Below are 24142 nucleotides of genomic sequence, written 5' to 3' on the forward strand. Positions count from 1 at the left end.
AAGAAAGTATTAAAATGCACATATATGATAAAATCACATTAAAATACATGTGGAGAGGGACGCCTGGATGGCTCAGCAGGTTAAGCAACTGCCTTTGGCTCAGGTCATGATGCCAGGGTCCTGATCAAGTCCCAGACTGGCTCTCTGCTAAGCAGAGAACCCATTTCTCCCTCTGCCTGCCACTCCCCCTACTTGTGTTCTGTCTCTTCCTCTGACAAACAAATAAAATCTTAAATAAATTTAAAAATAAGTAAAACACATGGACAAATATACACAGCTGTATTTAGTATCTCCCTCTGCCTGCCACTCCCCCTACTTGTGTTCTGTCTCTTCCTCTGACAAACAAATAAAATCTTAAATAAATTAAAAAATAAGTTAAACACGTGTACAAATATACACAGCTATATTTAGACAAACAAATAAAATCTTAAATTAAAAAATAAGTAAAACACGTGGACAAATAAACAGCTGTATTTAGCTGTAATGTAAATTTTTACATTATAAAACTTTTATTAAAAAAATATTAGGGGGAGGAGAAAACCAATAAAGACAATTTAAAAAAGGAATAAAAAGGTCAAAACTTACAAATGCTGCAAAAGTTGGGGATTATGAAAAAGCTAATGGAGTTATATATTTCTTATTTGATAATGGCAAAAGGATAGAATTTCATATAAAAAATAAAAATACCAATCTTTAGAAAATGCAACCCTTTAATCAAATTTAGAAAAGTTTAAATTTTTAAGTAAAAAAATTTTTTTCGGAATTGATCTTGGTATAATGAATAGTGCACAAAATAGCAATCACTGGAAAAAATTCACAATAAACAACATAAGAATTGTTCGCTGGAATAAATAAATGTCTAGAGTGGGAGTTGTAACTGTACGCTTCTATTCAGGGTTTAGCATAAAATTCTAACAAGTGGGCAGAAATAAAATACTATTTATTACTGTAAAATGGTATTCCAAAGTTTATGTATGTAAAAACCCCAGTAGGTACCATGCCTTTGTTAATTAAAATAACAAAGGTGTATTAGAAAATTACAACTACCTTTTCTATTCAATTTGCTAGCAAATATAAAATGTGATGCAAATTCAATCTAAAAAATACAAAAATTACTATTATTTCTTCCTTAATATGAAGGTACTTACCAACGTATCTTGAGAGAGTATAAGACTAATCAGCATGAAGAATATCAGGTTTTAATTAAACATCTTAATAATTCTCAGTCATTACATTTTGTGTGTAATGGTCTATATGTGTGTTTTTTTTTTTTTTTTTTTTTTTAAAGATTTTATTTATTTATTTGTCAGAGAGAGAGCAAGCGAGAGCAAGCACAGGCAGACAGAGTGTAAGGCAGAGTCAGAGGGAGAAGCAGGCTCCCTGCGGAGCAAGGAGCCCGATGTGGGACTCGATCCCAGGACGCTGGGATCATGACCCGAGCTGAAGGCAGCGGCCCAACCAACTGAGCCACCCAGGCGCCCCCTATATGTGTGTTTTAATTCAGGAGTATACTAACAATCTAAGAGTAATTTTAATTATTTAATTCAGTTAAAACAATCTAAAAAACATTTTAACAAGAAAAGCAATACCTGAATAACCCACTGTCGATGTTGCCAGGCATGATAATTCTTTGCATCCTGATTAAGAATATCAGCAATAAACTCAAGCTCCTGAGATGGATCTTTTAGCCATTCCACTAAAACTCGCCTATGGTGCCTAAAGCAGTTAGAAGAACAAAGTTTTGTGTTAATGTATCCAAGAACTCAAGAATCAACTGCATGTGTTGTATTATGCGATGTGGAGGGACACTCAAAAAACAGAATTTCACCTCTAATTCTCCAGATATACTGGAAAGAAAAGGTAACAGGAAAGAAAAGTCTTACTAGTCTTCTAGAAGACTAAGTAAGAGTTGAGAAACATAAAAGTGATTTGTGTGTAAAATGAAATCAGATACTTAGGGTTTAAAGAAGGTTTATTTCAAGCTAAATCTGGAAGTAATCTCTGACAACCACAAAATCCTGTCAAAGAATTTGGAAACATTCCCAGATGGCATAATCAGACTATAGGAAATGTGATACTATTTAATCAAGTATAGAAGCTCCTCTGGTTATAAATAGGCTTTCAATTTTTAAGTCCACAGCATCACATACAAGCAACTGCTCATTCCACCAATTCGTGGGCAGAATTAAGTCTGCTTCTCCTCTGGTAAATAGCTATGACAAATTGTAAATTTGTCGAGAGTTGTTTCTGTACTAGGAAAATGCCTCTAAAAGTTTTCTGTTGGGTTCTTTTTTATAATTTTTAAGCTGAAATATTTATAAAAATCTACTAGTGAAAATGTTCTGAAAGTCATTATAGTGAGGGTTGTACATATTGGTAAATATACTAAAACCACTGAACTACATACATTAAATGGGTAAATGGACTAATGATGTTGGCTAACTGAATTTAAATTTTAAAAAATAAGTAAATTGTAGGGGTGACTCTTGATGTTGGGGTCATGAGTTCAAGCTCCACACTGGGTGCAGAACTCACTTTATAAATAAATAAATAAATAAGTAAGTAAATGGTATAATATGTGAGTTATATCTCAAAAAAGCTTTTTTTTAAAAAAAAATTCATTAATATTCAATATACTATAAGTGAGTAGGAAAGATGGGAAAAGTGGAAAGATTTGATGCTGAATGAATGAACATTCTACATGCATCTTACAGAATATTTAAAATTCACCTTACAGAATATTAAGAAGGCAAGATACTACCAAGAGGAAGATCCTAGAGGGAAAGGCTTCCAAATTTATTTCAAAAATCTCCCAAGTTAGTGAACACTAGTAATAATTTCTTTTTCTAGGTTCCTAGTAAATTCTGTAATTTAGGAAAAACTTAAAAATTAGGTTGTTCAGTATGTCAAGTTGACCCACACCATGACCACTACCAGTACCTCCTCCTCCATCTCCAAAATAATAGCAACCTCAGCAGCTTCCATTCAAGAGCTGCCCACTATATGCTGGATACTGTTCAAACTCCATTTCTTTTCCATTCTCTGTCCTCCTGCTCCATAATGCCTCCTTTTTTTCTCAACTATTTTCTGTTCCCCTCACCCATAATAATCCCTATAGTTTTGTCTATGCTAACTTAGGGCTTAGTTTCTAGAGCAAAGATACTCTGTAAAATACTCTATACTATTGTGGTTTTCACACTGCACTGTAAGGTAATTGGTTTTATTATGTACTTTCCCCTGTTAGACTGTGTGGTTCATCTTTGTACCCCCGCATCAATAAAAAAATTCTGAAAAAACAAATGAATGGAAAATCAAATACCAGAAAGTCATTGTATAACACACTGGACAGAAAACATTTTTTCAGATTCTTTATTCAAAAATTTTCTAGCAGTATTATATGCTAATGTCAAATTTTAAAATTATAATAGCAGTACACATATGTGAGTGTTAACTCGAAGATAGGCACCACTTTAAGCACTAAACACAAAATTATCTTATTTAGGAGCACCTAGTAGCTCAGCTGGTTAAACATCCAACTCTTGGTTTCGACCCTGGGGTTGTGAAATCGAGGGGCTTCTTGCTGGGTGTGGAGACTGCTTAAGATTCTCTTTCTCTCCCTCTCTCTGCCCCCTTCCCTTAAAAAAATTCTCATTTAATCCTCCTAACAACCCTATGAGACAGGTAACATTTTAGCTCCAATGTAAAGTACTAAAATTAAAAAGAAACAATTCCCCGTAATCTCATCACCCAGTGGGTACGTAATATTGACATAATGACACAGTTCCTTCCTACTTTCATCTTACCAAACTTGATAGTTTTTGGGCTGTTCCTCAATTATTGCAGTGATGTAGTTCATTTCCTCATGTAGATCCTTTTGAAGTGACTTTAAGAGAACTCTCCGAAAATGCCTATAGCAAACATCAAGCATTGTCTCATTACTCTACACAAACTGCCTAACCACAGTATTATGTTAGATAAAGGTAAAACAACACAGTTAGACACACTTTTTTGGGTAGGCATTTTATATGACCAATAACAGCAACGTAACTGTTTGGTTGTCCAAATCATACAATTATCTGGTGACTAGAAGAATCAAGCCTTTTGAAGTAAAAATAGTAAAAGGCAATAAACACTGAGAGAGAAGAAAAAGACAACCAACTAATGATTATTTTCAGGTAACACTCTGGTTATGCGTGTTCTATTACAGGTGAATCAAAGACATCTCTTTCCTTATAATATTTCCTTATATGGTACAGCTTGTTTGTTTAGATAGATCATTCATATAATAAATGAATTCCATTATAAACATTATCAAATATTTGCTTTTAGAACCACCACAAATATGCTACTCATATATGAAACAAGTTTCTCTTAATTTCTTTATAGGTAGAATTAAATCATTAAAAAAACTCTTTTCTCGGGGCCCTTGGGTGGCTCAGTCATTAAGCATCTGCCTTAGGCTCAGGTCATGATCCCAGGGTCCTGGGATCCAGCCCTGTATCAGGCTCCCTGTTCAGTGGGAAGCCTGCTCTTTCTCCCTCTCCCACTCCCACTTCCCCTGCTTCTGTTCCCTCTCTTGCTGTGTCTCTCTCTGTCAAATAAATATATAAAATCTTTAAAAAAGAAAAAAAACTTTTCTCTCGCATTGGGCTCTCTGCTTGGTGGGGAGCCTGCTTCCTCCTCTCTCTCTGCCTGCCTCTCTGCCTACTTGTGATCTCTGTCAAATAAATAAATAAATAAATAAATAAATAAAATCTTTGAAAATATCATTATTAGTTGTGGTCTATTTTTACTTCAAAATTTCCAACTCAGTGTATAATAAAAGACAAACAGCTGCTTTAAAAGTATCTTTTAAAATGAAATGCTAAATATGACAGATAACAGTATTTCTCTATTTTGTAAGTTTAAGGAAAATTAGGCTTCATAAAGCATGGCCATTAAGAAGCAGTTTGGTTTACCTGAGTAATGTTATCCAGTATACTGCCTTTTAAAAAAACAATTAAACTTAGGAAATTTCAAAATGCATTCTAAGTTACTTTGTGTTATGCATGGTCAGGAATTTCTTAAAAGATAAGAAAGAACCTATTAGAGATATAAAATGATGGAATATTATACTAAAAATTCCAATGAAACGGGAGATTAAATGAATAAATTTATCCTGACATGCTAATAAAAATCCACAAAAATGATAGTAAGGGAATGAAAAACAGTATAAATGCACAAGAACAAAGAGAATCAGGGACAAGGGGGTATCACAGCAATTGGAAGAGGTCAACAACATTATGGAATATGGTAAGGTGACGGACAAGTTTTAACTGACTTTGAAAAACAAAGTGCTAAAAACCTGTCAACAGAGGAAGAAAAGTTCAGAAATGAGGTGTCAGGTATCCTCGATATTGGGAATCAAGCATGGGGTTAAAAACAGTATAAAATCTAGAAAGAGTCCTTAATAGCCAACCTTAAGCAGAGAGGTGATAGCATCACTGGCCTGTTGTGAGATAACAGAAAAAATATATATAGGTCTCTGCCCCTGGTTCCTGGCACACAACTCCTGGAACACTTAGAAATTCCTAAGAGATTAGAACACTAGAAGTGGGTGCCTGGGTGGCTCAGTGGATTAAGCATCTGCCTTCAGCTCAGGTCATGATCTCAGGGTCCTGGGATCGAGCCCCATATCGGGCTCTCTGCTCAGCGCGGAGTCTGCCTCTCTCTCTCCTTCTGCCCCTCACCTCACTCATGTGCTTCCTCTTTCTTTCAAATGTATAAATAAAATCTTAAAAAAAAAAAAAAAAGCACTAGAAGCATTCTATTGAGGCAACTCTAGCTGGGTTCCTTAGGTGGCTCCTTGTCACCAGAAAGACCAAACCTTGATCAGAAGCTTGGAATTATCAGTTCCACCTCCAGTTGTCTAGGCAGAAGAGAGAGGCTAGAAACAGAGTTAATAATTGATCATGCCTACATAAGGGATCCTCCATAGCATCCCAGTACTAGGGGTTTGCAGTTTCTAGGTGGGTAAACCTATCCATATTCTGGGAGAGGACATACCCTCTAATGAGGGCAAAAGATCCCGAGCTTGGGACCCTCCCAGACCTTGCCCTATATATTTCTTTATCCGGCTGTTCATTTTTATCCTTTTATCACATCCTTTAATAGACTGGTAAACGTAAGTAAGAGTTTTCCTGAGTTCTGTGAGCCACTCTAGCAAATTTGCAGAACTCGAGGAAGGGGTCCTGGGAACCTCTGAGCTATAGGTTAGAGGCTAGGTGACAAATGGATTTGCAATTAGCATCTGATATAGGGAGCAGTCTTGTAGGACTGAGCCCTTAACCAGTGGGATCTGATGTTAACTCAATGTCAGGTAGTTAGACAATGTCAGGCACACAGTGTCAGAACTGAGTTCAATTGTAGAACACCCAGCTAGTATCAGAGAGAACTGCTTGGTAGGGGAAAAACCCACAGCCGTGTCGTGACCAGAAATGTCAGAAGTGAAGTGTTCTGTATGAAAGTAAAGGACAGGAAGATAACTGTGGTTCTTTATAAAAACATGGCAAGACACAAGTGGCTTTATTCTCTGGAAAAATCTGAAGTAGAAAGGAATACCAGACACAAGAGGAATACAAGGTGAGGAAAAGGACCAGAAACTGGGAAATTAAAAACACTGATATACTAAACTGCTGAGAATCCCCACCACAACCAATCTTTCCCTGTCTGACCCCAAGAATTGTGGCAGCCAAACACATACTCCTCGGGCAATAATCAGGTGACCCTTCTTTGGAGCAACAAACTAACCACAAGAAAAGATCTAGAATTGTTGGGGCGCCTGGGTGGCTCAGTGGGTTAAAAAGCCTCTGCCTTCGGCTCGGGTCATGGTCCCAGGGTCCTGGGATCAAGCCCCACATCGGGCTCTCTGCTCAACGGGGAGCCTGCTTCCTTCTCTCTCTCTGCCTGCCTCTCTGCCTACTTGTAATCTGTCAAATAAATTAAAAAAAAAAAAAAAAAAAAAGTTTAAAAAGATCTAGAATTGCTGACGCGAAGATTTCACACAAAATAGCCACATCTCCACTCACTAACCTCACAATGAAGCCTGCCCGTTGACAAGTCCTGCCACATACAGAGCTTCCAATCTGGAATTTTCCTGCTCTATCTTAAGTTTGAAAGGAGAATCAAGGATTTGAAAAAAATATTTACATGAAAGAAAGAGACCAAACAAACACAAAGAGAAATGAAAATACATCACACACCTATGAAATAAAAGACAAGATGCTATTTTAAAAATATTCAGAAAACAGAAAAGAGCTTTAGAAAGTAGAAATTATTCAGTGCAAATAGAAATCAGAAGATAAAGCTGAAGAAATATCTCAAACATAAATGAAAGAACAAAGAAATGAAAATAAGAAGAAGCAATTAAAAAGGTACCACATATGACTTTAAAAAAAAAAGCATTCCAGAAAGAGAAAAAAACGGGGAAAGAGAAAAGGAATTATCAAGGACATAAAAAAGTTCCTTGGACTTACTAAAGATTTGAACAAAATAACAGGAATGTTCTCAATAGCAGCTAAAGGAAATGGGAAGGCAGTTTTAAATTTCTGAAGCAAAATGATTTCTAATATAGAACTCTACTAATAAAGTTGAGAAGAGACTAACAATGCTTTTCAATATACCAAATCTCACAAATGATTTCCCACCCAACCTTTTACGAGTTCTCTTCTACTGAAGGATGTGGTCGATAAAATGAGAGAGTAAATCAAGAAAGAGAAAGAGGTCAGGTAAGGAGACAGGGGATCAAACGCATGAAAGAGCTGGAGACTAGATATGCAGTGCCCACACTGGTGAAGAAGGAAAAAAGAAGCTGAAGGATTACCTGTTGTGTTCAGCAGTAACGACACATTTTACACATATCAGAGAGCCTGGGAGACAAATTACTTACTGGCACAAAGAAAACGAAACTAAACAAACAAAAAAAGGCAATCTGTTAAAAGGAATGTACTCTGAAATACTATAAAATGTAGGTTAGCATATTTAGAATATATAGGTTATCTTGGGAAAAAGTAGTTAAGAGTTCTTACCTCTGGGGAGGGGACCCTGGTAGTGATAAGGAATGGGACAGAGGATGGCATTTTTCATTCAGTCTCTGACTTTTAAACTCGCAGTGTGAATTATTATTATGATGACAAAGTTTAGTTAAGAAAAAGAGCCATCTGAGCTAAAATATTAGACATTTAAACAGGGAATATTAATGGTAAGTAGTACTTACCAAACTGTATAATTGGCTGCATTTAACTCAATAGCATCTCTGGTGAGTTTAAAAGCTCGTTCACTTCTTTCATCACGCTGCAGAACAGCCCGGAAATAATCATAAACATCTCTAACTGGGGACAGAGCATACACCTGTATTAGGACTATCTTTCTTGTTTAAACTTAGCACTATAATACAAAATGCTGTTATGTCTGTAATGCCTTATGTCTTATAACAATAAGCAAAGGAAAGTCAAATGACTGTGTGAATGCCACCCTGAGAATGCTTTAGTGTCACAGCCACAATATATGGGTAACTGTGCTTCTTGCTTATTTATGTACAGGGGCTCATGCCAGACTCCAAATCTCTGAAAGACGTTATGCATTAAAGTAAAATTAAGAGTGCATATATTCAAATATATTCACTTACCTGGTTTTCCCATATTGTATTTTGATCAGTTTTATAACTGAAAAAGCAATGTACGCAATGGTAGAAAACTCAAACCCTACAAAAGGTTTACACTAAATTTCCATCTAACTAAATTCACAGTCCTTCTCCAAAGAAGCAACCACTGTTAATTGATTCTACTGTTATCCTTCCAAATATATGTTCTAACTATAACCTCTAATATTTTTACACAAATGAGAGAACATCGGGGGGGCCTGGCTGACTCAGTCAGTAGAGCATGCAACTCTTGATCTTGGGGTTGTACGTTCAACCTCACGATGGATGTAGAGATTACTTAAAAACAAAATCTGCACAAAGATAAAAAAAAAAAAGAGATCACATCACACTCTATGTTCTGGGCCTTGCTTTTTTCACTCACACATTATTAAAGTTAGTGCAAAACTTACATACTCATTAACTCAATGATTACAGCTGCAGGAAGTTTTCTTACAGATATACTTCCATATGTACCCAAAACATCCAAAGAAATTTACTGGATTGGTTACATAAAATTTAAAAGGTTGGTTTGATGGTAATGGGTTAATCAGAACTTACTAACGTCAATGTCACTGAAGTTGGTATACACCCCGCCCCTTGATAAATTTAACTGGCTTAAAAAAAAGGAAATGAAAATTGGAAACAAATGATAAAGAATGAGCTAAGTCCATTATGGTACACCCATGCAATGACACACTACCCAGTTCTTAGTATTGAGGCTGCTCTGGTATGCACATATATGGAGTAACTGCTAAAACTGTTAAGTGAAAAAAGTAAGGTGCAGAGCAGCATGCTATTCATGTAGTTAAAAATATATCCTTATTGGGTGCCTGGGTGGCTCAGTTGGTTAAGCAACTGCCTTCAGCTCAGGTCATGATCCTGGGGCTCCAGGGTCGAGTCCCAGATTGGGCTCCCACCTTCACAGGGAGTCTGCTTCTCCCTCTGATCTCCCCTCTCATGCTCTCTTACTGTCTCTCTCTCAAATAAATAAATAAAAATCTTTTTTTAAAAAAATATGCTTATTTACAAATATACTGAGGAACAGGGATGACAAGACATAATTTTCAACTGCATTCCATTACAAAGTTTTGCCATATTTCTCCAATAGCTACAGAGCATTTCACTATATAGTACTCAAATTTTATCTAGCTCATCTCCTATAAATGAATGTTTCATTCTTTTGCCATCCTGAATATAAACTGTATGTCGTCCTGAGTATCACTGTGTGCACATGTACAAATTCAACGTATCTACAGGATAAATTCCGACAAACAAAATTACTGCATCAAGGTGATGTGCACTGTTGATGCTGACAGGTTTTGCCAAATTAAAGATCTGATCAATATACATATATTCCCTCCAAGAAAGTCTGAATAACCTATTTTTCCACATCCTGACAATATTAAAATTTTTCATCTTTGCCAATCTCTTAACTGAAGAAACTTAGACTGTGGCAAATAGTAACCTGTTGTATTCCCATTTTCCACAAGACAAACTAAGGCTGGGAGAGATCAACAAGTTCACACTGGGTCAGTGTTCCTTGCAAAGAGAAGTTAAACTCAAATCTAGGGGTGCATGGTTGGCTTAGTTAATAGAGCATTTGATTCCTGATGTTGGGGTTTTGAGTTTGAGCCCCTTGTTGGGTACAGAGATTGCTTAAAATGAAATAAAATAAGTTAAACCCAAATCTAGTCTGACATCAAAGACCATGCCACTAATCACAATGAACTAGTAGATACTGCAGCTGAAATGCCCTCATAACACAGTACAAGATTCAGGCAGAGAACAGATTATGGCCCAAGGCAGACTATGAAAAATGACATGTGCTAAACATTCCTCAATACTTCTTTTTTCCACAACTAAAAATGTATGTAGACATGCTATTTTTCTTAGAGTATACAATTTTCCAAATACTGACAGTTTAAAAACTTTTAATAGGTATGTATGGAAACCATGTCAAAATATCCTAATTTACCTAACCATTCTGTTACTACTGGCAATGTGGATTGTTTCCAATTTTGCTATATAAAAATCACTGCTTTAAGCTTCCAATGACTTTGTATTAAAAATTTTCTTAATTACATATATAATGCATATTTATGTATTTACATGTACATTAGAAATTAAAATGTAAATTAAATTACATGTAAATTAAATTACATGTACATAGGAAATTAAAAATTTTCATAATTACATATATAATGCATATATATGTATTTACATGTACACATATTGTTTCCTTAGAAACAGTTCAGTTTTAACTGTTTTCTGAAACAGTGCAGAAAACATGAACAATTACAGCTCTTTACAATTCCGAGACATAAAATGGTTACCTACTTCTAAACATTATCTTTTAAAATCTGAATTTAAATCATATCAGAATAAAATTAAGAAGAACGTAAGTAGCAAATTAACTATGAAACATTCAGTCATTAAGAACCAAGCTCCCAAATAATTTTCAAGTTACAACAAAATGCTTAGAACACATATACAATGTATGTATGTTTATATATATACGTATCTACACATATAAACCATATACACATCCACATATAGGTAGCATAAAACCAACTTTATGGGAACATCATCACAGACGAGTGGAAGGCTATATACCAAATATTAACAGTGGTTATTTCACTCTCTTTTTTAATAAAGATTTTATTTTTTTATTTCATATATAGAGAGATCACCAATAGACAGAGACAAAGGGGGAAGCAGGCTCCTTGATGAGCAGAGCCCAATGAGAGGCTTGATCCCAGGACCCTGAGATCATGACCTAAGCCAAAGGCAGAGGCTTAACCCACTGAGCCACCCAGGCGCCCCTCACTCTCTCTTTTTAAAAATTGGTGACTTTTACTGCATCATCAAGAATATTCTTTTTTCTGGGACAGCACCTGGGTGGCTCAGTCTTTAGGCATCTGCCGTAGGCTTGGATCATGATCCCAAGGTCCTGGGCTCAAGCCCCACATTGGCTCCTTGCTCAGCGGGAAGCCTGCTTCTCCCTCTCCCCCACCCCTGCTTCCGTTCCCTCTCTCGCTCTCTGTCAAATAAATAAAATCTTTAAAAATATATATATATTCTTTTTCTAAAGTTTTTATTTGTTAACATATAGTTTAATATTAGTTTCAGGTGTACAACACAGTGAGTCATCACTTTCATTCATCATCTGGGGCTCATCACACTCACACTTCTTAATCCCCATCACCCATTTCACCACCCCCACCTCCTCTCTGGTAACCATCAATTTGTTCTCTATAGTTAATAGCTTCTTGGTTTGTCTCTTTTTTCCCTTTGCTCATTTGTTTTGTTTCTTAAATTCCACATGAGTGAAATCATATGGTGTTTGTCTTTTTCTGACTTATTTCACTTAGCATTACACTCGCTAGCTCCAAGTTGTTGCAAATGGCAAATTTCATTACTTTTTATGGCTCAATAATATTCCATTTTATATATACCTCATCTTCTTTCTACTCATCAGTGGATGAGCACTTGAACTGCTTCCATAACTTGCCTATTATAGATAATGCTGCTATAAGCATCGGGGTGCACATATCCCTTTGATTGGTATTTTTGTATTCTCTGGATAAATACCTACTAGTGCAAGTGTTGGATCGTAGGGTAGTACTTTTTTTTTTTTTTTTTGAGGAAGCTCTCTGCTGTTTTCCAGAGTGGCTGCACCAGTTTGCATTCCCACCAATTGTGCCAGAGGGCTCCCCTTTCTCTACATCCTCGCCAACACTTGGTATTTCTTGTGTTGCTGATTTCAGCCATTCTGACAGGTGAAGTACTATCTCATTGTAGTTTTTATGATTTTTGTTTTTATGTGCACAAGCAGGAGCAGCGGTGGGGGAGCAGAGGGAGAAGCAGACTCCACACTGAGCAGGGAGCCCAATGCAGGACTCCATATCCCGACCCTGGTATCCTGACCTGACTTAACTGACTGAGCCTCCCACATGCCCTATCTCATGGCAGTTTTAATTTGCATTTCCCTGATAAGTGATGGTGAGCATCTGGTCTGTTGGTCATCTGTCTTCTTTGGAAAAATGTATATTCATGTCTTCTGTCCATTTTTTAATTGGATTATGTGTTTTCTTGGTTCTTTATATATATGTTTTAAGATTCTATTTATTTATTTGACAGAGAGACACAGCAAGAGAGGGAACACAAGAAGGGGGAGTGGGAAAAGGAGAGGGAGAAGCAGGCTTCCCATGGGGCAGGGAGCCTGACGCAGGGCTCTATCCCAGGACTCTGGGACTATGACCTGAGCTGAAGGCAATCACTTAACTAACTGAGCCACCCAGGTGCCCCAAGTTCTTGATATATTTTGGGTACTAATCCTTTATTAGGTAGGTCATTTGCAAATATTTTCTCCCATTCCATAGGCTGGCTGCCTTTTAATTTTATTGACTGTTTCCTTCACTGTGCAGAAGCTTTTTATTTTGATGAAGACCCAATAATTTATTTCTGCATTTGTTTCCCTTGTCTCTGGGGATGTATCTAGAAAGAACTTGCTATGGCCAAAGTTACTGCCTATGTTCTATTCTGGATTTTTATGGTTCCAGGTCTCACATTTAGGTCTTTAATCCACTTTGAATTTATTTTTGTGAAGGGTGTAAGAAGGTAATCCATTTTTTCCAACACCCTTTGTTGAAGAGACTTCTTCCCATTGCATAGTCTTTCCTGCTTTGTTGAAGATTAGCTGACCATATAATTGCGGGTTCATTTCGGGGTTTTGTATTTTATTCCACTGCTATGTGTCTATTTTTGTACCAGTACTATACTATTTTGACCAATCTTTTTTGTTGTTTGTTGTTCCTTTTCCCTCTTTTTAGAGTATGTGCATGCATGCCAGAGCAAGGGTGGGGAGGTTAAAAGGAAAGGGAGAGAATATGTGCCTGCATGGTCTGCCAGGGGTGGGGAGGGTATAGAGAGAGGGAATGAATTTTTAAGCAGGCTCCACATCCAGCCCGGAACTTGATGAGGGGCTCCATCTCACGACGCTGAGATCATTACCTGAGCCCGAAATCAAGAGTCAGACACTTAACTGACTGAGCCACCCAGGTGCCCCAGTACCATACTATTTGGTTACTACAGCTTTGTAATATAACTTGAAGTCTGGAATTGTGATGCCTCCAAGCTTTGTTTTTCTTTTTCAAGATTGCTTTGGCTATATGGGGTCTTCTGTGGCTTCATACAAATTTTAGGATTGTTTTAGCTCTGTGAAAAATGCTGTTGGTATTCTGACAAGGAATGCATTAAATGTGTAGATTGCCTTGGGTAGTACAGACATTTTAACAATATTCTTCCAATTCATGAGCATGGAATGTCTTTCCATTTCTTTGTCATCATCAACTTCTTTCATCAGTGGGTTTTGTTGTTGTTGTTGTTTTTGAGAGAGTGGGGGTAGGGGGTCGGGGGAGAGGCTTCATGCCCAGTGGAGAGCCTAACACAAGGCTCAATCTCACAACCCTGAGATCACAACCAGAACTGAAATCAAGAGTTACACACTTAACTGACTGAGTCACCCAGGCACCCCTCATCAGTATTTATAGTTTCCAGAGTACAGGTCTTTCACCTCTTTGGTTAGAGGTATTCCTAGGTATCTTATTGTTTTTGGCACAATTGTAAATGGGACTGATTCCTTGTTTCTCTTTCTGCTGCTTCATCACTGGTGTATAAGAATACAACAGATTTCCGTACATTGATTTTGTATCCAGCAACTCTACTGAACCTACTAGTTTCAGCAGTTTTTTTGGTGGTGTTTCGGGTTTTCTATATATAATATATTATTTACAAATAATGAAAATTTTACTTTTTCCATGCTGATTTGGATGCTTTTTATTTCTTTTTCCTGTCTGATTGCTGTGGCTAGGGCTTCTGAACCATGATAAATAATGGTGGTGAGAGCAGACATCCCTGCATGTTCTTAACTGTAGAAGAAAAGCTCTCAAGATGTTTTTCCCCAACAAGGGTGATATTAGCTATGGATTTTTCATATATGGGCTTTATTATACCGAGGTACGTTCTCTCTAAACCTACTTTGTTGAGTTTAACAGTGGCTATTTCTTGATGATAAGAGTCTTCTTTTAATTTTAACATCCTCAAAATTTTCTTTTCTTTCTTTTAAAGATTTTATTTACTCATTTGACAGACAGAGATCACAAGCAGGCAGAGAGGCAGGCAGAGAGAGGAGGAAACAGGTTCCCTGCAGGACAGAGAGCCCGATGCAGGGCTCAATCCCACGACCCTGAGATTATGACCTGAGCGAAAGGCAAAGGCTTAACCCACTGAGCCACCCAGATGCCCCCATCCTCAAAATTTTCTAAGATGAGCATGTATTACTTCAAAAAATATTTTTAATTAAAAAGAATATATATTCCACACAAACATCATAAACAATACAAAAGTACATGAACTTTCTTCCCTCACCTCAATGCCACTCCTCAATGCACTAGATTTCTATCAAGGGCAATGGTTATTACCAGATATTTTTCTAAGTGTATATATACATATATATTACATAAATATATAGTTTTGTGGTTTATTTTTAAAATTTTTTATTTCTTTTTTATTAAGTAATCTTTATGCCCAACATGGGTCACTCACGATTCCGAGGTCAAGTGATGCATGCTCTGCTAACTGAGCCAGCCAGGCACCCATTGTTCATTTTTAATGAAACTGGTGTAACAGTTTTTTTTGTTTTTTTTTAAGATTTTATTTATTTATTTGACAGACAGAGATCACAAGTAGGCAGAGAGGCAGGCAGAGAGAGAGAGGGAAGCAGGCTCCCCACCGAGCAGAGAGCCCGATGCGGGACTCAATCCCAGGACCCTGAGATCATGACCCGAGCCGAAGGCAGCAGCTTAACCCACTGAGCCACCCAGGCACCCACTGGTGTAACAGTTTTTATACTGCTTTCCTTTTCGGCATTTTCCTCCTCAATGGTATGTTCTTCCATGCTAACATAAACACATTTACATCACTCTTTTTCCACTATTCCATATAAAGAACACAGCATAATTTACATGTGAATGCTATTTTTTTCCCAGAATTCTACAAGTGGGAACAGAATACTCAGCCTTACAGTTATATATGTCAGGCTGACAGGCTCATAAATTAATCTGGGGTTATATAAATAGAATTTTATATTCATTAGATTTTTTTCTGTAGTTTTCAATATTAAAATATTCTTATAATTAAAAATTACACATTTGATATACTGTCATACTCAAAGTTTCTAAAACTTATATGGCTTTTTAAACTCAGCATTGTTTCTGAGATCTCTCCATGCTATAAAAGATCTAGATCCTCTTAATGGTTACCTAGTATTCAACTGTATGATAATGATACACTGTATCCATCTTCCAAAAAAGACATATACTTGGCTTCCAACATTTTGCTTTTTCAAAAAATACTGCAAATTATAAGAGTTAACATATATAGTCCTTACTCTGAGCTAGACACTGTTCTATTATTTTATATATATAATTTATTCTCTCTCAAAAGTACTGGCCCTTGAATTACATGGGTTTGAACTGTACAGGTCCACCTCTATGCAGATTTTTTGACACAGTATAGTACCATATTTTTCTTATGAAAAATTTAAGAGCTTTTTTTTTTTTTTTTAAATTTTTATTTCTTTGACAGAGAGAGGGAGGCTGATGTGGGGCTTGATCTCAGGACCCTGGGATCATGACCTGAGCTGAAGGTAGATGCTTAACCGACTGAGGCACCCAGGTACCCTGATTTTTAAACTAAATTCTACCCTCATAAGGGACTTGAACTCATGACCCCTAGTTCAAGAGTCATATGTTCTGGACGCCTGGGTGGCTCAGTCGGTTAAGCCACTACCTTCAACTCAGGTCATGATCCCAAAGTCCTGGGATCAAGTCCCTCACTGGGGGTGGGGGTCCTTGCTGAGCAGGGAGCCTGCTTCTCTCTCCACCTCTGCCTACCACTCTGCCTGCTTGTGTGTGCTCTCTCTCTAACAAATAAATTAATTTAAAAAATAATAATAAAAAAAAGAGTCATATGCTCTACTGACTGAACCAGTCAGGTGCCCTTCCTTATGATTTTCTTAGTAACATTTTCTTCTTCTCTCACATAGTTTAAGAATACAGAGTATAAAACATTTAACATACAAAATATGTGTTAACTGACTATGTTATAAATAGTAAGACTTCCAGCAACAGTAGGCAATTAGTAATTAAACTTTTGAGGAATCAAAAGTTACACATGGGGGCGCCTGGGTGGTTCAGTCATTAAGTGTCTGCCTTCGGATCAGGTCATGATTCCAGGGTCCTGGGATCAAGCCCCGCATCGAGCTCCCTGCTCAGCAGGAAGCCTGCTTCTCCCTCTCCCACTCCCCCTGCTTCTGTTCCCTCTCTCGCTGTGTCTCTCTCTGTCAAAAAAATAAATAAATTAAAAAAAAAAAAAAAGTTACACATGGATTTTCAACTAAGCAGGAAGGAGGGAGGTCAGTACCCCTAATCCTCATGTTATTTAAGAGTCAACTACAGTTACTATTTTTATCCTCATTTTACATAGGGGGAAATAAAGGTATAGAGAGGTTAAATAATTTATCCAAGATTATAGCGCCAGTAAAATGGTAAAGTTAGAATTTAAACCAGTTGGTCTGTCTCTAAAGTGTGTGTTCTTAACCTCCTACTATGTCTTCTGACATTATATGCCAGAGTGTACCCAGAATGTATCAATGGATGCAGTATTTCAAGGTTGTATGATAAGAGTATTTTCCAATTTTACTAGATTAAACCAAACCCCAAAATGGTAAACATAAAAATTACTATCTGAAATGTATGGATCTGTTCATATACCCAAGTACCTGATATCATAAGAATAGTTTTGATTTTTACCCTTTAATGCATGGTTGGGAAATAACATTCCCATCTTATTTGTATATCTTTCATTCCTAATGATAATAGAAACCTCCCCCTCTAAAAGCCAATTGAATTTTCTCTACTGTAAACCACTAGTTCATGTACCCTTTTGTCTATTTTTTTGTTTGCCCATTTCCTTAACCTCCTGTAGGAATTTCTTATAAAGTTCTGAACATCAATCCCATTTCACATGGTGCATCTTTTCCCATATTACTGCTTCCCTTTTAACTTGTTCATGGGTGTCTTCGGTTGTACAAATTTTAAATTTTGATATATTCAATCTATGGTTTTTGGTTGATAGGTTATATTTCTCTATCTTTTCCTTATGGTTTCTAATCTATAGCTAAGAATTTTATATGTTAATCTTTTCACCCTGCAAAAAAAAAAAAAAAAAAAAAAAGCTTTTATTAAATTATTTAACCCCAAGAGAAATGTGTGATTTTATCAGTTTCTCCAACATCTTTGTTATAGGTACCTAATGAATCTGAAAGTGGGTTTCATCTCTCTGATCACTAGTGAGGTTAAATATCTCTTCAGATATTTCCTTCTTTCCTTTTTTTTAGATTTACTTAATTGATTTATTTATTTTTGCGAGAGAGAGAGATAGAGAGAGAGCTTGAGTGTGGAGAGGGACAGAGGGAGAAACAGACTCCCTGCTGAGCAGGAAGCCTGATGTGGGGCTGGATCCCAGGACCTCATGTCCCAAGCTGAAGCCAGACACTCAACCGACTGAGCCACCAAGGCACCCAGACATTTCTATTTCTAGTGAATTATCTCTCCCATATCATATCTCTTCATAGTGTAAAAGTTCTGCATTTTAATGCATTTATATCTTCTGATCTTTTCCTTAATTCTGAATTTTAATCTTGTTTAATTATACCTTCTTCATCAAAAGAAAGATTATTCTCTTGTTCCTTGTATGTTTACAGTTGTGTTTTAGAGCTTTAATTCAGGGGTGCCTTGGTGGCTCAGTTAGTTAAGCATCTGCCTTTGGCTCAGGTCATGATCCCAGGGTTCTGGGATGGAGTCCTGCAACAGGCTCCCTACTGGGCGGGAAGCCTGCTTCTCCTTCTCCCACTCCCCCAGTTTGTATTCCCTTTCTCACTGTCTCTCTCTCTCTCTGTCAAATAAATAAAAGCTTAAAAAAAAAACAACAGAACTTTAATTCATCTGTAATTTATTTTCATGTAAGACAGGAGATAAAGATATAATTTTGCTTATATCCAACTGCTGCAAAACCAATTTGATTAATCCATCTTTTCATACAAGTATAAGATGTTCTTTTTATCACATATTACGTTCCTATCTATACTAATCTATTTTTAGATTTGTTAATCTATTTATTTCTGTACCAGTTTCACATTTATTTATTTATTTATTTTTTTAAAAGATTTTATTTATTCATTTGACAGAGAGAGATCACAAGTAGGCAGAGAGGCAGGCAGAGAGAGAGAGAGGAGGAAGCAGGCTCCCTGCTGAGCAGAGAGCCCAATGCGGGACTCGATCCCAGGACTCTGAGATCATGACCTGAGCCGAAGGCAGCGGCTTAACCCACTGAGCCACCCAGGCGCCCCACATTTATTTTTAGTAGGACATTTTTATACTCAGTAAGTCATTATACTCAGTAAGTCATCATTCTTCCTTTTCAAACATTTCTTGGCATTACTTCATAACCAAAACAATAAACTCTTTTTGTTAAAAAAAAAAAAAAAAAAAAAGGAATGATCTTGGATATCTTGGATAACAAAGCTTTAACTGAAATGTGTACATACCACACACACACACACACACACACACAAACACACCCCATAGAGGAGGTTTGAGGATTATGGGGCCACCACAAGCAACAGAAATCAGAATATATATACACACACAAAAAACGCAAAGCTAGCATTCCATTTTACTCATGTACCCTTTCTTAGAAGAACAACGAACAATGAAGATTTGCAATGACCTTCAATTTACAAAGCATTTTCATTCACATTCATTATGAAAGAATGATACTTTGTCAAAGAAAATAATCCACTCATTTTAATATCAGTAATTGTATTCTGACTGAGCCTAACATTTCATTGCTGAAAGATATTTCAAAATGCACAAGTTTCAGCAACCAGTTTATTCTACATCAACCAGTAACCCGTTTATGTTGTATCTTTTGTACAGATTAAACAATAAATGAAAAGTACAATCACAAGTACCTATTACATAGTATAATGTAGCATTCATTACTTATACTTAGAATATGTCCATTCTTTGGACAAAATAAAAGCTTTAACCATGAAAAGGAATGATTAAAAAACAAGTATTAGCTTATCTTAAGTCATTTAGATTTTTATTAGGCAAAAATCTGTCATCTACCTAACCATATAACTGTCAATTTCAACTCTGCTATTAAGTTTAACTTATAGACCTTTTCCTAATCAAAAATAAACTTACATTTTTCACTGTAAATGATCTGGACCACTGGATTGGGGCCATCATTCTGCGGTACTGGATCTATATCAGCCCATTCTGCTCTGTCCCTGAAATATATATATTTTTTCAGTGACTGTATTCAAATACATAAGAAGAAAAAGAACTCCAATGTTTTTAAAATTACCAACAACTACACTTCTATTAAATCAGTAACTTATAAATATTTTAATATAATCATGGTTGGGGGACGCCTGGGTGGTTCAGTTGGTTAAGCGGCTGCCTTCGGCTCAGGTCATGATCCCGGCATCCTGGGATCGAGTCCCACATCGGGCTCCTTGCTCGGCGGGGAGCCTGCTTCTCCCTCTGCCCGCCATTCTGTCTGCCTGTGCTTGCTCTCTCCCCGTCTCTCTCTCTGATAAATAAATAAAATCTTAAAAAAAAAAAAATATATATATATATATATATATAATCATGGTTGGATTCTTCATGATCAAGTTTTGCCATTTTGCCTTACATCTTAAACTTTTATTTTATTTATTTATTTATTAGATTTTATTTATTTATTTGTCAGAGAGAGAGGGAGAGCAAGAGCGAGCATAGGCAGAGTGGCAGGCAGAGTCAGAGGGAGAAGCAGGCTCCCTGCGGAGCAAGGAGCCCGATGTGGGACTCGATCCCAGGACGCTGGGATCAGGACCTGAGCCGAAGGCAGCTGCTTAACCAACTGAGCCACCCAGGCGTCCCCATCTTAAACTTTTAAAGTATCATAAAAATAAACTGAATATCTGCCCATTAAAATAAGTTAATAAATCAATAGTTCTCAAATTTAAAGTTTTTATGTAAGTAGAGAAACTTGTTTTGCAGTAAGTACAGAATAGTTTTAAATTAGAAATTTATTTAATTAATTGGTCTAGTAAGACTTTTTGGAGTTAGCATTTAAAAAAAATTGAGTAACAAGTTACTAGGAACTGACATTTTAAAATCAAAGTAAGCACTATTGGGGCGCCTGGGTGGCTCAGTTGGTTAAGCAGCTGCCTTCGGCTCAGGTCATGATCCCAGCGTCCTGGGATCGAGTCCCATATCGGGCTCCTTGCTCCGCAGGGAGCCTGCTTCTCCGTCTGACTCTGCCTTCCACTCTGTCTGCCTGTGCTCGCTCTCGCTTGCTCTCTCTGACAAATAAATAAAATCTTTAAAAAAAAAAAAAAAAAAAAAAGTAAGCACTATTATTAGTTCACTATACTGAGAGGTGGTCCAGGTGGTCTTTCAAGAGCAGGCTCTTGAATCTAATAACTGTGTGGGTTAGAATGTAGGCTCTACCACTTATCACCTGTGTGACCTTGAGAAAATTACTTAATCTCTATGGGCCTCAGTTTCTTCATTTATAAAATGGAGATGATATTACTAACCAACCTTAGAAGGCTGTTTTGAGGATTAAATAGATAATATGTTAAGCATTTAAATGTGTATAATAAGAAGCACATACATAGTAAATTTAATATATATACGAATATATTAGTATATAGTATATAATCAATATACGAAACACAATATTACTATACACCTAAATATTTATGCCATATGTTATAAATATAGCATATAATAAAAGCATATAGGGGCACCTAGGTGGCTCAATGGGTTAAAGCCTCTTCCTTTGGCTCAGGTCATGATCCCAGGGTCCTGGGATCGAGTCCCGCATCCAGCTCTCTGCTTGGTGGGGAGCCCGCTTCCTCCTCTCTTTTTGCCTGTCTCTCTGCCTACTAGTGATGTCTGTCAAATAAATACATGAAAAAAAAAAAAAAGAAAGAAAAGAAACTTTAAATAAATAAATAAATAAATGCATATAGTAAGCATTCAATGAATACTCTTCTCATTATCATTGCTAAAATAACATAGTGGCACCAATAGGTGCCTATAGACATTTCTGTGCAAAATGCCTAATATGACTAAATTTGTTTTAACCACTCTTTTATTTATACTATAAATATAGTATAAATATCTTTTAGTTCTCTATACAGATCAGCTATTGACAGCAACGATTCTGTGGAATCCAGACAATCCTTAAGTTGTGTCCACTGTATCAGAAGAAATACAAGGGAAACAATTACCTGAGGTGTGAGACCTAGAGCCTGGGGCAGTAGCATGAAAAAGGTAAGGCTGTCATATAGTCACTGAAAAACCAGACCTAGCCAACTAAAGCAGCTGAGTATTTTACAATTCAGAGAGGAGGTGTGAGGATTATGGGGCTACCACAGCCAAATTAAATGTGTAAAACTCCAGTAACAAAATCTGGATGGTGACTTTCACTCATTCATAAAATCAAGGAAGGCAAATAAGCTATCTAGTGGGTTTACTTAGAACTACATAAGAAAAAATAAGACAAAAGAAAAATAAGATACAAGCATTTCTCAACTGTTTTTGCAAGTCCAACTGGAGATAAGAACTTCTAGGAGTGAAAGTCGGGAGAAAAAGCAAGAAAGTTACAAAGTACCCAACTCTGTTTACTATATACCACTTTTATAATACACGAGGTGATGTAACGACGGATTACAGAGTTTAACAAATACCTTTTCGGTTTTACAGCTTAAATCCGGTGCCTGCCTGATGGTAGGCGCTAAAATATTTAAAGAAAATGCTGAATGTAAAAGTCCCAGCCCTTAAAGATCTTATACTAGCTCCGTCCCCTTTAACAGAACAAACCAGGGGAAGCCCTTACACCTTGTTTTTAAAGCGAGCAAATCTGGACCTTATTTATATTTAACTCTTACTTCCTGCCCGGCTATTAAAGAGCCCCCAAACCCTTCGGGACTCTGCGATCAACGAGCTTAGCGCCGTGGGAGCAGGAAAGCGAGCGGGAGATTCCCTAAATTCCTGAATCACACCTGAACAGCCTCAGGGAGAGCGCTGTCCGGTGCGCTGCAGTTTCTACGCTGTCTGGCGTCTGGCCTCCTCCATCTCTCGGCGACAGGCTGGCCCCGGGAACCAGCAACCCCGGAAAGAGCGCGAGGGCGTCGAGCGGGCCTCGACCCCGCCGAGCGCGCTCCCTCCACCCCGGCCAGCCGGACGAGGAAGCCGCGGAAACTTCGGCCGCACACGCCGAGGTCAGGGGAGCCGACCCGGAACCGCCGGCCGGGGGGAGCACCCGCCTTCAGGAGGAAGGGCCTCGGGCGCGGCGGCCCTGCCGTGGGCTTTACCTGTACAGGACATAGGTGGGCGAGTCCAGGCTCAGGAACCCGTCGTCCATAGGGGACGCCACTGCTTCTCCGGGCTCAGCCGCCATAGCTTCTTCCTGCTGCTGCTGGGGCGGCGGAGGGTGCGGCTGGGGCGGTGGCGGCTCGGGCTGACCGGACTCGCTGCCCTGCGCAGCCTCCCCAACCCCCTCCGTGGCGGCCATCTCGCCTCGGTCCGCAGCGGAGGTAGCGGCGGTAGCCCCGCCCCCACGGCCCCGCCCCTCGCTCCCTCCCACACCCCCGCAGCGGCCCACTTCCGGTTTTTCCTCCCTTCCTACCATAGAGATGCAGACTAGAGAGACCCGGGCGGGGCCCCAGCCCTGGAGCGCTGAGATGGGTACCAGGCCTCTTTGGAGGGAACGACGCTGTCCCTGAGGACTCCAGATTTCCCGCGCGTCATCCCGTGTGTGGACCTTTCCGAATGCTTGTAGTTGATACTTTGGAACGGATTGTTTTTGTTAGATCCCCTCGCTATGGAGATGGTTCTCTCTTCTCTTGGACAGTGCCTTAGACGCATTGGATAAGGGCAGGTGACCCACAGCTGAAGACCCAGCTCCTCCCCCTCAGCCCTGTCTGGGAAACTGGCTTCCAGGGCTCCATATTAACCCTAAAGGCCTTTATGTTTCTTGGGCACATTTTTCTTTTGCATGGTGAGCTTAGGCCAAAGAATTTAATACAGGGCTTTTGTCTTTCTAAATTAAGATCTGGGAGCGCCTGGATGGCTCAGTTGGTTAAGCGACTGCCTTCTGCTCAGGTCATGATGCTGGAGTCGTGGGACTGAGTCATGCCTCGGGGTCCCAGCTCCATGGGGAGTCTGCTTCTCCCTCTGACCTCCTCTCTCATGCTCTCCCTCACTCTCTAATTAATTAATATCCTAATTATACAAATACTATGTGTGTATGATACAGAAAGGGCAAACATTTAAC

General features: G+C 38.1%; 1 protein-coding gene across 2 annotated transcripts in view; it reads right to left on the reverse strand.

Annotated features, from left to right (window-relative positions):
• FNTA (farnesyltransferase, CAAX box, alpha) overlaps window positions 1-23431 on the reverse strand; it is a 32151-nt gene extending 8720 nt beyond the window's left edge. The window contains exons 1-5 of one of the 2 annotated variants that reach the window (XM_059155950.1): window positions 23181-23431; window positions 20014-20099; window positions 8255-8369; window positions 3804-3908; window positions 1590-1716 (exon numbers count right to left, since the gene is read on the reverse strand). In XM_059155950.1, coding sequence (XP_059011933.1) covers window positions 1590-1716; window positions 3804-3908; window positions 8255-8369; window positions 20014-20099; window positions 23181-23380 — 633 coding nt within the window. In that variant the 5' untranslated portion in view covers window positions 23381-23431. Of the gene's footprint in view, window positions 1-1589; window positions 1717-3803; window positions 3909-8254; window positions 8370-20013; window positions 20100-22868; window positions 23030-23180 lie in introns of those variants that run through there. The other variant, XM_059155952.1, reaches the window with a different exon arrangement.
• Between the last annotated feature and the right edge of the window lie 711 nt (window positions 23432-24142).

This window comes from Mustela lutreola, chromosome 18, assembly GCF_030435805.1.
Source record: "Mustela lutreola isolate mMusLut2 chromosome 18, mMusLut2.pri, whole genome shotgun sequence".
In the NCBI taxonomy this organism is placed as follows: Eukaryota; Metazoa; Chordata; class Mammalia; order Carnivora; family Mustelidae; genus Mustela; species Mustela lutreola.